This window comes from Ranitomeya imitator, chromosome 5, assembly GCF_032444005.1.
Source record: "Ranitomeya imitator isolate aRanImi1 chromosome 5, aRanImi1.pri, whole genome shotgun sequence".
Classification (NCBI taxonomy): domain Eukaryota; kingdom Metazoa; phylum Chordata; class Amphibia; order Anura; family Dendrobatidae; genus Ranitomeya; species Ranitomeya imitator.
In genome coordinates this window covers 667,017,247-667,034,841 of record NC_091286.1, presented here as the reverse complement: position 1 = coordinate 667,034,841, position 17,595 = coordinate 667,017,247, and the positions used below count along the sequence as shown (strand labels likewise).

General features: G+C 40.7%; 1 protein-coding gene across 3 annotated transcripts in view; it reads left to right on the top strand.

Moving 5' to 3' along the window:
* LOC138638732 (cytochrome P450 2K6-like) overlaps positions 1-17,595 on the top strand; it is a 68,118-nt gene that overhangs the window by 18,508 nt on the left and 32,015 nt on the right. For 2 of the 3 annotated variants that reach the window (XM_069728271.1, XM_069728272.1), the window contains exons 5-6: positions 5,532-5,692; positions 16,539-16,715. In XM_069728271.1, the coding sequence (XP_069584372.1) occupies positions 5,532-5,692; positions 16,539-16,715 (338 nt within the window). The remainder of the gene's footprint in view (positions 1-5,531; positions 5,693-16,538; positions 16,716-17,595) is intronic. The other variant, XM_069728273.1, reaches the window with a different exon arrangement.

The following is a 17,595-nucleotide window of genomic DNA, read 5'->3' as shown; positions in this document are numbered from 1 at the left end:
CCTGACCCTGTCACAAAGCCAGCAAATTTTTCTCAGCCTGATCCACTGAATTAGGCTCATCGTACAGCAATCCGAGCGCCAGGAAAAACGCATCGACACTACTCAATGCAGGGTCTCCTGGCGCAAGAGAAAATGCCCAGTCTTGAGGGTCGCCGCGCAAAAAAGAAATAATAATCAAAACCTGTTGAATAGGATTACCAGAAGAATGAGGTTTCAAGGCCAGAAATAGCTTACAATTATTTTTGAAACTTAGAAACTTAGTTCTATCTCCAAAAAACAAATCAGGAATAGGAATTCTTGGTTCTAACATAGATTTCTGATCAATAGTATCTTGAATTTTTTGTACATTTATAACGAGATTATCCATTGAAGAGCACAGACCCTGAATATCCATGTCCACACCTGTGTCCAGAATCACCCAAATGTCTAGGGGAAAAAAAAAAAAGTGAACAAAGAGCAGAAAAAAAAAAAAAAAAAAATGATGTCAGAACTTTTTCTTTCCCTCTATTGAAAATCATTAGTTTGGCTCCTTGTACTGTTATGATCGCTAATGACAGGTGTTATGAAGGCAATCCAGAAACACAGTGTGCTTAGCGATCAGAGCGCACACAGTGATCTGACAAATACCCAAAAATACAAGAACGAGCTCTGAGACGTGGAAACTCTGTAGACTGCACACCTGATCCTATCCTAAACACAACTAAAAGCGGCTGTGGATTGCGCCTAACAACTACCCAGGCAACTCGGCACAGCCTAAGAAACTTAGCTAGCCTGAAGATAGAAAAATAGGCCTGACTTGCCCCAGAGAAATTCCCCAAAGGAAAAGGCAGCCCCCCACATATAATGACTGTGAGTAAGATGAAAAGACAAAACGTAGGGATGAAATAGATTCAGCAAAGTGGGGCCCGATATTCTAGGACAGAGCGAGGACAGTAAAGCGAACTTTGCAGTCTACAAAAAACCCTAAAGCAAAACCACGCAAAGGGGGCAAAAAAAACCCACCGTGCCGAACTAACGGCACGGCGGTACACCCTTTGCGTCTCAGAGCTTCCAGCAAAACAAAAGACAAGCTGGACAGAAAAAAAAGCAACAAAAAAAAACAAAATGCACTTAGCTATACAGAGCAGCAGGTCACAGGAACAATCAGGAGAAGCTCAGATCCAACACTGAAACATTGACAAGGAGCAAGGATAGCAGCATTAGTCGGAGTTAAGTAATGAAGCAGTTAACGAGCTCACCAGAACACCTGAGGGAGGAAGCTCAGAAGCTGCAGTACCACTTGTGACCACAGGAGTGAATTCAGCCACAGAATTCACAACACAGAGCTCTCTGGAAGAGGTTTTCATACAGGATATCTCTGTACTTGGCCGAATTCAAGCTTCCTTCAATGACAACCAGTCATCCTGTCCCTGCAGCTAAAGAAAACCCAATAGCATGATGCTGCCACCACCACGTTTCACTTTTGGGATTATATTGGGCAGTTTATGAGCAGTGCCTGGTTTTCTCTACATATACCGCTTACAATTATCACCAAATAGGTAAAACCAACTTGAGAAATAAAGGCTCCTGAGTAGAGCAAATGAAATAATTAATGACAAAGATAGGAAAACAATTATGGGTAAATCACAATACATATAAAAACTGAAAGATCAACAGCATGTAACCTTCTCAATATAATTAAGCATCAAGAAATGTTAAGGGTGGGACAGGGAGGTAGTCGTGGCTGAAGTAAAAGTCTCTTGCACATCATGTCCTCTCCTCACATACACTCCACGACTCTCAGTCAGCATACCTGCAGCTCCTCTTCTCTTGGGGCTTCCTATAAAGATCTGCACGCTATCCTCATCCGAAGCAGAATAAATGGAGTCACAGTCCTGTTGAACGCTTGAACAATGAACTTTACTAAGAAAAGGCACATAGCAGTTCTCTTCAGCATTTACATCAGGTTTTACATTACACAGTTTCTTCTCTGTCCCTGTCTCCTCTCTGTCCTTGTCAGCATTTACATCAGGCTTTGCTTTACACAGCTTCTTCTCTTTCCCTGTTTTTCCTTCATCTTTACTAAGCCCGTTTCCGGAACGGACCATGCTTACCAGTCCTCCAGCATACTCTGTGCCCAGTTTCACTTTAGCGTGAGACCCCTTCAACCGTTTCGCACCGGTCTCTGGAATGTCTGTCCACGCAATAAGCCATCAAATTGCGAGTCACCTCTCTGTACTGTTTAGTTCATGACAGATGCGACGTGTGGCAATCCGTCGCAATGCGTCGTCAATACAAGTCTATGGGGAAAAAACGCATCCTGCAAGCACTTTTGCAGGATGCGTTTTTTCTGCAAAACGACGCATTGCGGCGGATTGCAGTTAACGCTAGTGTGAAAGTAGCCTTAGCCAGTAGATAAAAAAAAATATTTAGAATTGAGAGTCCTCAGTCGTTGATACCTTTTAATGGCTAAATGAAAAGATGGTACCATCTTTGCTACCATCTTTTCAGTTAGCCATTAAAAGGTATCCAACCACTGAGGACTCTCAATTCTAAAAAGCTTCTCGAACATTGACCATCTACAAGCAAAGTCTCTCTATTCCCGTCTAGTGGGCAAACTAGGGAACTGCGCTCTCCCTAATATTTGGAAACAATGCAATATTTAAGAGCATAAATAAACATCTCACATAACATGTTCATGGCAACCCCCTTACAAAACCATAGCTATCATAAAGAAATACTTACCGTTTCTGAATCTGAACAGTAAACACTCTGAAAAATTAAAAAATAACAATGTCAGGTTTGTCACAAAAAAAATCATCCTCGTTAGGCACTATTCTATCTCCCAGCTTTTTTCGAGACCATGCACAACAGAACATATCTACTTGGCTTTCTTTCAAATGGTTTTTAGATGTGGGCATACGCAGTGTATATCCTGCAAACATGCACGCAAATATAAAAACTATATGTCTTTTACAACAGGACAGCAATTTCCAATATACAGTTTTAGCAACTGCAACACAACAGTTAATCATTTGACAGATTGTGCAGCATGTACAAACCAATATGAAGGATGCACAACTGGACAATAAAAAAACGAATCAGAAGACACCTGTCCGATGCGGTTGATTCCGCAGCGGTAAATGTTTCCACCACCTCCATGCCTCTTTTAACAATACGTAAAGGGGATGCATTATCTTTGGAAAAGGTATTTAAACCCATCAGAGGAGGGGATTTAGAAAGGAAAATATTAAGTAGAAAGTCATACTGGATTTATAAACTTTGTACTAGAACTCCTATTGGTATGAACGTCGGACAGGATTTTAAAGGGTAGTCTCCTCTCCAAGATCCCGGCCCGATATGTAGTAGGTGCAATAATTATATTAGCCAATATCTCCAATTATAAATGTAGCATCGTTTTTCTGATTCTTTGTGCAGCCATTGAAGGACCATTGAAGGACCTTAGGTATCCATGGTTACGACCATGGATATAGTATCAGTTAGTTAGCTAGTTGCAAATGGTCATAACCATGGAAACCTAAGGTCTTGCAATGCCTGCACATAAGGAAATAGAGATAGCAAATCAGAAAAACTATACTACATTTCTAATTGGAGGCATTTGCTAATATTATTATTAACATGATTACACCTACTAAATATTGTGATAGGATCGTGAAGATTGGAATTTCCCTTTAATTCTATAGTATTAATATTTTGATTCACGTAACAAAAAAATGTTTTTTTTTTAAACTTCTGCTTTTTTTTTTATATTGTATTAGTATAGAGTTAAAAAAAAACAATATTGGTGCCCAGTTGTTGATTAATCAATTAGCAGGCTAAGGTTTGTAAATCTCAGCCGTGTAGATTTTTAAATAGACCTAATACTAAGGCACGCTGGCCGGAACACGTTGGTTGCACAATTGTGGATCACTGCGGCGTGCCGATATGTTGGACATGTAAAAGACGAGAAAAAATTTGGAGTTATTTACTTGTCTTCTTTCACCATCACTGGAGATCTTCTCGTTCTTTCTGCATTGCGTAGTTTTCCCGGACTAGGGTGGCAGCGAGCTGTGGATCCCTGCTGGCCAGTTGCATCGGATTGTGGTAACCTTACTCTTCCTGGTTCCTTTCCCAATGTTATACTATGGGGCAGTGAAGATCTGCATTTTTTTATTTTCCTCATGAGATCTTGGCATGAGAAATCATTTGCGGCATGTTGTGAGTGCATTTGATAATCAGATCACGCGCATCCATACAAGTTTATTAATGCGTGTGAAACATCTGACTGTTCTCGGATGTCATCTTAGTGCAATCTGACATCCGTAGACTCAGGGAATTGAGTAATACAGTTCTCTGTCTTCTTTGCACCTGTGATGTGATTGAATTGCATCACACTAATGTGACACTTGGCTCAAACTCTGACAATCGGCCAGATCCTCACAAACCCAGGATGTATGCACCAAGCCCCATCAGAATCAAACATGTTCCTCTACCCCTCCAAGATAATATTTATAAGGATTTGTCTTACCCAACTCCTCTCCATTGCAACAAGTGAATGTCTGCACTTTTCTAGATCCTTGCAGGTGGAGTTTAGAGTTCTGTTTCCTCCTCCCCTTCAGTTATTACACCCGCCTGTGCCATACAGATCCCTTGTTTGTTCTATTTCTTGATGCAACTCTCTTGGACAAACAGACTTTCCAACAAAGTTTTGTTCAGCAAAAGAAAACAAAAATTTGTAGATGTTTATAAAACATGCGAACAATCAGTTATGATTTTTTGGAATTTAGTCCAAGAAGGGGTGGTTTTAGCAAAATCAGAGCCAAATTGGGTATTTATGGGCTTTTCCCTGTTGTCCCCAGTTTTGCATTATAAATATTGGTAAGCATGAATGCACTTTTTCTACAGTATCGCCTTTGTCTGTCCCTGTAATTAAAGCATCAGTAAGGAGCTGAACCTCTCTTCCTTCACAAGCACTATAGCATTTGTCCACTCTTCCACCATGGTAGGCATCCCATTTTATGCAGCTATTCTCTTCAAAAATACTTTAGTCTAGAAGATAATCTGGCCATATATCTATACATGAAGTACCTATGACCGAGTAATATAAAGGGTATACAAGGATGGTATTTTGTGCTGCAACACAAGCCTCCTAAACCTAGTTCTACAGTGTCCGTAAGGCCAAAAGTATTAGTAGTGTGTCAAGAAACACCATAAACCTGCACGAAATTTTGTAAGCTTTTGAATAATATGATTTATGATCCCATGTTTTTATATATTGCTAATAATGGTTATCCTCAAACAATACTTACCAAATAAAGCTGATCACTGCAATGTTTTAATCAGGAGAAGACCACTAGGCTATCATAGATGGGCCTTCATCTTGACACAGAAATAGGGACACAATGGCAATGTTTTTCCTTTAGTTCCCCCTCAGCTCATACTGTTGTTCCAAATAAAAGATTTTAAGTAAGAAGTGATCCATTTGTTGTCATGAAATCAGCTATTTTCTCTTGAGGACAATGTATGATCTTACACTCCATTTCTTCTGCCAGGAAAGCCATTTGAAAATACCACCATCATTAACACGGCTGTGGCCAATGTTATTGTCTCTATATTACTTGGCCACCGATACAATTTTGGAGATCCTAGCATCCTTAAACTTATGAGTTTAATCAATGAAAACTTCAAACTCTTGGGAAGTCCAATGACGATGGTAAGTTCTACATCAGTGACAGGAAATTCACACTAAATTGCCATGACATTTAAATGTCTTGTTTTTGTAGACAGTGTGGTAGATAGGCTCACTCAGCTGCACACAGAGGTAGACATGGATACACTGTGGCTTTAAGATCTTCCTTTGGTTTGTTGTAGGCAGAAACCAAGGTGTGATAAAAAAAAATACAGCCCTCTGGGCAAACAGGGAAACAAAACAAAATGGTGGCAGAACAAACACAGTCCTTTTGTTAGTGAGGATCTTCCCACTCATGGCTGGTAGAACACACACTGTTCAGCTTCACAAGTCCATGCAACACTTTCCTGGAGTGCTCTTTTTCCAGGCCCACACTGAACACTGAAAGTTGTGTCCTTCAGCCACTTAAGCTCAGACCTTGAGACTTCTCCATCATGTGACTGATCGCATGATCTTGACATCGCACTGGTCATATCAGGACTCTGCATGTGGAGAAACGGTGGACCCCCTCCCACCACCTCTTTGGAGGTCCACTAAAACCAGCCTATAGCCTAACTCTCATTTCATCCTCTCAACACGTAGTGTGCTGGAGGAAGCTACTTTGGTTTTACATCATTGACGCCATCATGCGCAGTGACACATATCTCCTCTCCATCACTTCACCAGTGACTCTGTCACAACACTTTTGATAATTGAAGCATTTTGAATCTTTGTTGCTTTCACTGCAAATTGTTTGGTTTGTAGTTGTGGTGATGAGCTATGCAAATGCAGTAAAGCAAATGTTAAAACTGGAGAGAGAAAAACCATATATATCCTCATTAAGATCAAAGAGTTAAAATTAGAAAGGAGCAAATTGATTAGGAGCAAATTTGGGATCTTCCCCATTTTTTTGTTCTGGTCATTCAATTTGCTTGAATACCGCAAAATGGTTTTTTGACAACCTTTTATTTAGCTGTACTGTTTTAAAACTTAGCTGGAAAGAGTTAAGTAATAGAATATATTTTTTTTCTCCCCTTGCCTTGTCGCCATTCTGCAACTGATTTTTTTTTTATTCGCTCCCTTTATTTTTCTTATGCTGACTCCTTACAGTAAAGCTATGTGCTCACCTTCCGCAAGTAGCAGCGCTTTGGAAGCAGCTTATGTTCTCTGATTCTAAACCATGCAGACTTAACACATTCAATATATTCTATTGATTAAACTTCTGTTGAGGAGACTGGTGTCTCCACTAGAGAAATTGACAAGCTGCAGTCTTGAAAGACACGCCATATGACCGTGTCCACGGGTGATCCACAAGCGCACAAGCACACATAGTAGACATGGGATTTCTAGAAATCCCATCCACTATGCTGTAACATCTGTAATGTAATATACCTTTAAGGGTATGTCCCGCTACCGCGCACCCCAACGCTCGTTTCGGAAAACTTCCTTCGTCAGGGTTGACACATTTTTTAATTTTTTTTTCTAATTAATTGGTTTCTTTGTTTTATATTGCACACTTGAGGAATATTATATTTATTAATTTTAATATTGGGCAATTGGGTCTGATAAGACTTGCATCTCTGTATCACATAAACAGAGTTCCAACTTGGTATTTTAAGAAATACAAAAGTGCAAAGTGTCAGATCAGCGATCTGACTTTATACAGTGATGGCCAATGTAAATAAATTAAAAATAAAATATTATACTGTGTAAAACTATTTTTTTTTTAAATTCCTAAATAAAGACAAAAAATAATAAATATTGTTCCAATAAATACATTTCTTTATGCAAATAAAAAAACCTAATAAAAGTACACATATTTATTATTGCCGGATCCCTAACAACCCGATCTATAAAACTGTCCCACTAGTTAACCCCTTCAGTGAACACCGTAAAGAAATAAAAATAAAAAATGAGGCAAAAAACAATGCTTTATAATTATACCACTGAACAAAAAGTGGAATAACACGTGATCAGAAAGACAGATATAAATACAAATGGTAACCGTGAAAACGTCATCTTGTCCCGCAAAAAAAGAGCTACCACACTGCATCATCAGCAAAAAAAAAAAAAAGTTATAGCTCTCAGAATAAAGCGATGCAAAAACAATTATTTTTTATGTAAAATAGTTTTTATTGTGTAAAAACACCAAAACATTAAAAATTATACAAATGAGGTATCGCTGTAATCGTACTGACCCGAAGAATAAAACTGCTTTATCAATTTTACCACACGCGGAACGGTATAAACGTCCCACCCAAAAGAAATTCACGAATTGCTGGCTTTTGTTCATTCTGCCTCCCAAAAATTGTAATAAAAAGCGATCAAAAAATGTTATGTGCCTGAAAATGTTACCAATAAAAACGTCTACTTGTCCCGCAAAAAACAAGACCTCACATGTCTCTGTGAGCCAAAATATGGAAAAATTATAGCTCTCAAAATGTGGTAATGCAAAAACTATTTTTTGCAATAAAAAGCATCTTTTAGCATGTGACAGCTGCCAAACATAAAAACCCAATATAAAAACCCACTATAAATAGTAAATCAACCCCCCTTTATCACCCCCTTAATTAGGGAAAAATATTAAAATAAATAATGTGCTCATTTCCATTTTCCCAATAGGTTAGGGTTGGGGCTAAAGATAGGGTTATGGTTGGGGCTAAGGCAAGGTTAGGGTTGGGGCTTAAGTTGGTGTTAGGGTAGGGGCTTAAGTTAGAGTTAGGGTTTGGGCTAAAGTTAGGGTTAGGGCTAAAGTTAGCGGTAATATTGTGGCTAAAGTTAGGATTTGATTTGGAGTTAAGGTTGAGATTAGGGTTAGGGGTGTGTTAGAATTAGGTTTGTGGTTAGGGTTATGGTTAGGGCTGGGATTTGGGTTAGGGGTGTGTTGTGGTTAGGGTTGGAGTTAGAATTGGGGGCTTCCACTGTTTAGGCACATCAGGGGCTCTCCAAACGCGACATGGCGTCCGATCTCAATTCCTGCCAATTCTGCTTTGAAAAAGTCAAATGGTGCTCCTTCCCTTCCGAGCTCTGCTGTGCACCCAAACAGTGATTTGCCCCCACAGATAGGGTATTGGCGTACTTGAGACAAATTGGAAAAAAACTTTTGGGGTCCAATTTATATTACCCTTGTGAAAATAAAAATTTTGGGGTGAAAATATCATTTTTTGTGAAAAAAAATATGATTTATTATTTTTACGGCTCTACGTTATAAACTTCTGCTTAGCACTTGGGGTTCAAAGTGCTCACCACACATCTAGATACAGTAATTTCCTTAGGGGGTCTAGTTTCCAAAATAGTGTCACTGGTGGGGGGTTTCCATATTTAGGCACATCAGGGGTTTGCCAACCACGACATGGCGTTGAATCTCAATTCTGGCCAATTTTAGTTTGAAATAGTCAAACGTTGCTCCTTCCCTTCTGAGCTCTGCCATGGGGCTAAACAGTGATCACCCCAACATGTGATATGGTCCCTAAAAAAAAATGGTATTGCAAAAATGAGAAATCGCTGGTCAAACTTCAACCTTTATAACTCCCTAAGGAAAAAAAAAATTGGTTCCAAAATTGTGCTGATGTAAAGTAGACATGTGGAAAATGTTACTTATTAAGTATTTAGCTTGACATACAGTTAGGGCCAGAAATATTTGGACAGTGACACAATTTTCGCGAGTTGGGCTCTGCATGCCACCACATTGGATTTGAAATGAAACCTCTACAACAGAATTCAAGTGCAGATTGTAACGTTTAATTTGAAGGGTTGAACAAAAATATCTGATAGAAAATGTAGGAATTGTACACATTTCTTTACAAACACTCCACATTTTAGGAGGTCAAAAGTAATTGGACAAATAAACATAACCCAAACAAAATATTTTTATTTTCAATATTTTGTTGCAAATCCTTTGGAGGCAATCACTGCCTTAAGTCTGGAACCCATGGACATCACCAAACGCTGGGTTTCCTCCTTCTTAATGCTTTGCCAGGCCTTTACAGCCGCAGCCTTCAGGTCTTGCTTGTTTGTGGGTCTTTCCGTCTTAAGTCTGGATTTGAGCAAGTGAAATGCATGCTCAATTGGGTTTAGATCTGGAGATTGACTTGGCCATTGCAGAATGTTCCACTTTTTGGCACTCATGAACTCCTGGGTAGCTTTGGCTGTATGCTTGGGGTCATTGTCCATCTGTACTATGAAGCGCCGTCCAATCAACTTTGCAGCATTTGGCTGAATCTGGGCTGAAAGTATATCCCGGTACACTTCAGAATTCATCCGGCTACTCTTGTCTGCTCTTATGTCATCAATAAACACAAGTGACCCAGTGCCATTGAAAGCCATGCATGCCCATGCCATCACGTTGCCTCCACCATGTTTTACAGAGGATGTGGTGTGCCTTGGATCATGTGCCGTTCCCTTTCTTCTCCAAACTTTTTTCTTCCCATCATTCTGGTACAGGTTGATCTTTGTCTCATCTGTCCATAGAATACTTTTCCAGAACTGAGCTGGCTTCTTGAGGTGTTTTTCTGCAAATTTAACTCTGGCCTGTCTATTTTTGGTATTGATGAATGGTTTGCATCCAGATGTGAACCCTTTGTATTTACTGTCATGGAGTCTTCTCTTTACTGTTGACTTAGAGACAGATACACCTACTTCACTGAGAGTGTTCTGGACTTCAGTTGATGTTGTGAACGGGTTCTTCTTCACCAAATTAAGTATGCGGCGATCATCCACCACTGTTGTCATCCGTGGACGCCCAGGCCTTTTTGAGTTCCCAAGCTCACCAGTCAATTCCTTTTTTCTCAGAATGTACCCAACTGTTGATTTTGCTACTCCAAGCATGTCTGCTATCTCTCTGATGGATTTTTTCTTTTTTTTCAGCCTCAGGATGTTCTGCTTCACCTCAATTGAGAGTTCCTTTGACCGCATGTTGTCTGCTCACAGCAACAGCTTCCAAATGCAAAACCACACACCTGGAATCCACTCCTGACCTTTTAACTACTTCATTGATTACAGGTTAACGAGGGAGACGCCTTCAGAGTTAATTGCAGCCCTTAGAGTCCATTGTCCAATTACTTTTGGTCCCTTGAAAAAGAGGACGCTATGCATTACAGAGCTATGATTCCTAAACCCTTTCTCCGATTTGGATGTGGAAACTATCATATTGCAGCTGGGAGTGTGCACTTTCAGCCCATATTATATATATAATTGTATTTCTGAACATGTTTTTGTAAACAGCTAAAATAACAAAACTTGTGTCACTGTCCAAATATTTCTGGCCCTAACTGTATCTGTGTGATTTAAGGGCATGAAAATTTAAAGTTAGAAAAGTTGCGACATTTTCAACATTTTTGCCAAATTTTCAATTTTTTTCATAAATAAACACAAGTCATATCAAAAAAATATTACCACTATCATGATGTACAATATGTTACAAGAAAACAATGTAAGAATAACTGGGATCCGTTGAAGCGTTCCAGATTTATAATCTCAAAAAGGGACAGCGGTCAGAAATTGGCCTGGTCATTAACGTGCAAATCACCCTCGGGGGTAAAGGGGTAAAAGACAGCTGTCTTACAAAGTCACTTTTTATAAAAGACTCCTGTCTACAGACTCATTTATTCAGTCAGACTCTAACCTCTACAACATGGGCAAGACCAAAGAGCTTTATAAGGATGTCAGGGACAAGATCACAGACCTGCACAAAGCTGGAATGGGCTACAAAACAATAAATTAGACACTGGGTGAGAAGAAAACTGTTGGTACAATAGTAAGAAATTGGAAGAAATAGAAAATGACTGTCAATCGACATCGATCTGGGGCACCATGCAAAATCTCACCTCGGGTATCGTTGATCATGAGGAAGGTGAGAGATCAGCCTAAAACTACAAGAGGGATCTTGTTCATGATCTCAAGGCAGCTCGGACCACAGTCACCAAGAAAACCATTGGTAACACATTACACCGTAAACATTTAAAATTCTGCAGTGCCCGCAAGATCCCACTGCTCAAGAAGGCACATGTGCAGGCCGGTCTGAAGTTTGCCAATGAACACCTGGATGATTCTATGAGTGATTGTTAGAAGGTGCTGTGGTCAGATGAGACAAAAATTTAGTTCTTTGGCATTAATTCAACTTGCCGTGTTTAAAGGAAGAGAAATGTTGCCTATGACCCAAAGAATACCATTCCCACTGTCAAGCATGAAGGTGGAAACATTATGTTTTGGGAGTGTTTCTCTGCTAAGGGCATGGGACCACTTCACTGCATCAATGAGAGAATGGATGGAGCCATATACTGTAAAATCCTGAGTGACAACCTCCTTCCTTCTGCCAGGACTAGGTCTTTCAGCAAGACAATGACCCAAAACAACCAACAAAGGAGTGGCTCAAATAGAAGCACATTAAGGTTATGGAGTGGCCTAGCCAGTCTCTGGACCTTAATCCCATAGAAAACTTATGGAGGGAGTTGAAGCTCCAAGTTGCCAAGCGACAGACTCAAAATCTTAATGATTTAGAGATGATCTGCAAGGAGGAGTGGACCAAAATTCCTCCTGACATGTGCGCAAAACTCATCATCCACTTCAAAATTGTCTGACTGCTGTGCTTGCCAACAAGGGTTTTGCCAACAGGTATTAAGTCTTGTTTGCCAGAGGGATCAAATACTTATTCCTCATTGCAAAATGCAAATAAATTTATGTAATCTATGCAATGTGATTTTCTGGGTTTTATGTTTGATATTCTCTATCTCAATGTTAAAATTAACCTACCCTTAAAATTATAGACTGTTCATGCTTTTGTCAGTGGGTAAACTTGCAAAATCAGAACGGAATCAAATACTTATTTCCTTAACTGTAAGTCCAGCAAAATATTATCCAGTTGAGTGTTATGTTCTGCATTTTTGGGCCATCTTTTCTTAACATTTTTTACGCCCCCTCCTCCACTGCTGAAACTCTGTGGATCGCCATGTTGGTCTTCTGATTTTGACCTTCTTCTTCTTGCAGTCTTCCTTTCTTCCTCTATTCTGGTTTTAAAGGCTAATTTAACCCCTTAGCGACCGCAGATACGCCTTTTAACGGCGGCCGCTAAGGGTACTTAAACCACAGCGCCGTTAATTAACGGCGCTGTGGAAAAAGTGAATAGCGCCCCCCCAGAGTCGGATTTTTTCCAGGGTCTCGGCTGCCGGGGGTAGCCGAGACCCCAGAGAACATGATTCGGGGTTTTTTTTTACCCACCCCGCATTGGCAATCGCCGGTAATTAACCGTTTACCGGCGATCGCATAAAAAACAAAAACCGCAATCTCTTTTTAATTTCTCTGTCCTCCGATGTGATCGCACATTGGACGACAGAGAAAAGGGGTCCCAGGTAACCCCCCAATACTCAACTATCTCCCCCGGTGCTCCTCGTGGCTCCCGGTGGGCGCCACCATCTTCAAAATGGCGGGCGCATGCGCAGTGCGCCCGCTGGCCGGCCCCACGAGAATCTTTGGGGTCTCGGCTGCCGGGGGTAGCTGAGACCCCAAAGAGCATGATCGGGGTCGGTTTTACCGACCCCTGTTTTGCGATCGCCGGTAATTAACTGTTTACCGGCGACCGCAAAAAAAAAAAAAATGTAATTATCTGTCCTCTGATGTGATCGCACATCAGAGGACAGAGAAATAGGGGGATTCGGGGACCCTATCATACTCACCTGTGTCCCTGGATCCTCCTGCTGCTCCTCCTGGCCGCCGGCAAAAGAAAATGGTGGGCGCATGCGCAGTGCGCCCGTCATCTGTCTCCATCTGCTGGCCGGCAGGAGAACAGCAGTTGGGGCTAAAATTAGGGCTAGGGCTAGGGTTAGGGCTAGGGTTAGGGCTAGGGTTAGGGTTAGGGTTAGGGCTAGGGTTAGGGCTAGGGTTAGGGTTAGGGTTAAGGCTAGGGTTAGAGCTAGGGTTAGGGCTAGGGTTAGGGCTAGGGTTAGGGTTAGGGCTAGGGTTAGGGCTAGGGTTGGGGCTAAATTTAGGGTTAGGGTTGGGGCTAAATTTAGGGTTAGGCTTCTTTCACACTTAAGTTGGTACGGGGCCGTCGCAATGCGTCGGCCCGACATACCGACGCACGTTGTGAAAATTGTGCACAACGTGGGCAGCGGCTGTAGTTTTTCAACGCATCCGCTGCCCAATCTATGTCCTCGGGAGGAGGGGGCGGAGTTACGGCCACGCATGCGCGGTCAGAAATGGCGGATGCGACGTACAAAAAAACATTTCATTGAACTTTTTTTGTGCCGATGGTCTGCCAAAACACAACTGATCCAGTGCACGACGGACGCGACGTGTGGCCATCCGTCACGATCCGTCGGCAATACAAGTCTATGGGCAAAAAACGCATCCTGCGGGCACATTTGCAGGATCCGTTTCTTGTCCAAAACGACGGATTGCGATGGATGCCAAACGATGCAAGTGTGAAAGTAGCCTTAGGGCTAGGGTTAGGGTTGGGTCTAAAGTTAGGGCTAGGGTTGGGGCTAAAGTTAGGGTTAGAGTTGGGATTAGGGTTAGGGTTTGGAATAGGGTTGGTATTAGGGTTAGGGTTGGAATTAGGGTTACGCTTGGGATTAGGGTTAGGTTTGGGATTAGGGTTAAGGTTAGGGTTGTGATTAGGGGTGTATTGGGATTAGGGTTAGGTTTGAGGTTAGGGTTGAGATTAGGATTAGGGGTGTGTTGGATTTAGGGTTTTGATTAGGGTTATGGTTAGGGTTGACATTAGGGTTGTTTTGGGGTAATGGTTCTGATTATGGTTAGGGTTAGTAATTAGGATTATGGATCAGGTTGAGATTAGGGTTAGGTGTGTGTTGGGGTTAGGGTTGGAGCTAGAATTGGGGGGTTTCCACTGTTTAGGTACATCAGGGGGTCTCCAAACACGACAGCCAATTTTGCGCTCAAAAAGTCAAATGGTGCTCCCTCCCTTCTGAGCTCTGCCGTGCGCCCAAACAATGGGTTACCCCCACATATGGGGCATCAGCGTATCAGCGTATGGGGCATCAGACCATTTTATCTAAGTCTGCATTCCAAAACGGCGCTCCTTCCCTTCCGAGCTCTGCCGTGCGCCCAAACAGTGGTTTACCCCCACATATGGGGCATCAGCTTACTCCAGATAAATTGGACAGCAACTTTAGTCATCCAATTTCTCCTGTTACCCTTGTGAAAATAAAAACTTGGGGGCTACAATATCTTTTTTGTGAAAAAAAAATATTTTTTATTTTCACGACTCTGCATTCTAAACTTCTGTGAAGCACTTGGGCATTCAAAGTTCTCACCACACATCTAGATAAGTTCCTTGGGGGGTCTAGTTTCCAAAATGGGGTAACTTGTGGGGGGTTACTACAGTTTAGGTACATCAGGGGCTCTGCAATCGCAACATAATGCCCACAGACCATTCTATCAAAGTCTGCATTCCAAAAAGGCGCTCCTTCCCTTCCGAGCTCTGCCGTGCGCCCAAACAGTGGTTTACCCCCACATATGGGGTACCAGAATACTCAGGACCAATTGGACAACAACTTTTGGGGTCCAATTTCTCTTGTTACCCTTGTGAAAATAAAAACTTGGGGGCTAAAAAATCTTTTTTGTGGAAAAAAAAAATATTTTTTATTTTCACGACTCTGCATTATAAACTTCTGTGAAGCACTTGGGCATTCAAAGTTCTCACCACACATCAAGATAAGTTCTATGGGGGGTCTAGTTTCCAAAATGGTGTTACTTGTGGGGAGTTTCCACTGTTTAGGCACATCAGGGGCTTTCTAAACGTGACATGGCGTCCGATCTCAATTCCAGCCAATTCTGCATTGAAAAAGTCAAACGGCGCTCCTTCACTTCTAAGTTCTGCGGTGCGCCCAAAAAGTGGTTTACCCCCACATATGGGGTATTGGCGTATTCAGGAGAAATTTCTTAACAAAATTTATGGTTACATTTCTGTTTTTACACTTGTGAAAATAAAAAAAATGGTTCTGAATTAAGATGTTTGCAAAAAAAAGTTAAATGTTCATTTTTTTCTTCCACATTGTTTCAGTTCCTGTGAAGCACGTAAAGGGTTAATAAAATTCTTGAATGTGGTTTTGAGAACCTTGAGGGTTGTAGTTTTTAGAATGGTGTCACACGTCATTATTTTCTATCATATAGACCCCTCAAAATGACTTCAAATGTGATGTGGTCCCTAAAAAAAATGGTGTTGTAAAAATGAGAAATTGCTGGTCAACTTTTAACCCTTATAACTCCCTAAAAAAAAAATGTTGTTTCCAAAATTGAGCTGATGTAAAGTAGACATGTGGGAAATGTTATTTATTAACTATTTTTCGTGACATATCTCTCTGATTTAAGGGCATAAAAATACAAAGTTTGAAAATTGCAAAATTTTAAAAATTTTCGCCATATTTCCGTTTTTTTCATAAATAATCACAAGTAATATCGAACAAATGTTACCACTAACATGAAGTACAATATGTCACGAAAAAACAATCTCAGAATCAGCGGGATCCGTTGAAGCGTTCCAGAGTTATAACCTCATAAAGTGACAGTGGTCAGAATTGCAAAAATTTGCTCGGTCATTAAGTACCAAATTGGCTCTGTCACTAAGGGGTTAAAACCTGTGATTGGTGTGGTGTGAGTAGAAGGGGAACGGTGGCGGAGGCTTAGAAACAGGTGAAAAATGCTAGTGTTTGTGTGGTGTTTTTCTTCAGTCTCTCTTCATTTCTTCCTAGTGGCAATTGCAACAATTTTGACTAGGACCAAATACATTTAAACCGATTTTAATTTGAATGCCATGTTTGATTAATTTTGCACAAATCAAATTCATGAGAGTTGCAAATCTCTAATCAGTCCCCTTCATTTTAGTTGTTTTTGCGATTTGTGATTCATCCTTTGTTTGTTTTTGTTATTTTTACAGTTGTACAACATGTATCCAAAGTTAATTGGTTGGTTACCGGGAGCTCATAGGAAAATTTTAGCAAACAATTTAGAAGTAAATGATTTTATAATGGAAGCTTTCATCAGACAGAAGCGTCGGCTTGATGTTAATCACCAAGAGAACTTCATTGATGCCTTTCTGATAAAGCAACTGGAGGTAACCTAACATTCACGTATGTTTGTTCTAATCAGAGATGAGAAAATCTATTTGACGCACTCGAGGCAACTCTGCTCACTTTGCATTCCAAACTCTAACTGACTTCCTTGTAGGAAGCAGTCACTATCCCTAACACTGACCTCTCTCACTGTGGGCTAGTCCCAAACATTAACTTCTTCTGACCCTGCTGTCTTTCCCAGAGCATAACTTCCTTACCAAACATTATCTTATGATACTATACATTACAATTCACACAAAACAACATTTACAAAAGCCGCAGTACCTTATTCACATAATAATATATGCTAATACGTAACGCGATTGGTGTCTTCAGGGGTAAGAACCTGAGAGCAAGTATTCAAGAACCCTAAAACATCCATGACTACTTTTTCTTTACCAGCATTACCTTTTGGACTGTGCTTTGTGGTTGGCTTTTCTGTCTGCTAAGCCACAGCAGATACATGGACCTTTTCTCTGGTTGTTTAGTTTTTATTATCCTTGCTGCAGTCTTTTTAGGGTAACTGGTGTTTTCATTTACTCGTTTATCTATCACCTTTCAGGTGTCGCTTTATATACTTTCCCCCTGCTGGAATTTCCTCCTGGGGATGGTCTATTTTGGATGTACAGCCATACTGCTGCTTAAGTCAGTCAGTGAACGAGAAGCTAGGGTTTATCTCCTTTCTATTCGTTCTTTACCATGCATTTATCTTCTGTTCTTTGGGAAGTAGTTGGTTTATTTTCTAACTGTACGTATTTTAATTATTTTGTATTTCATGGTTTATTTTACTCACTCTGGCATCTTTTCTTTTTTTCAGCACACTCTTCTGTCTATAAGTAATTTGCACTCTTCTCTGTCCTCTGTTTTTTAAGGAGGTACAGG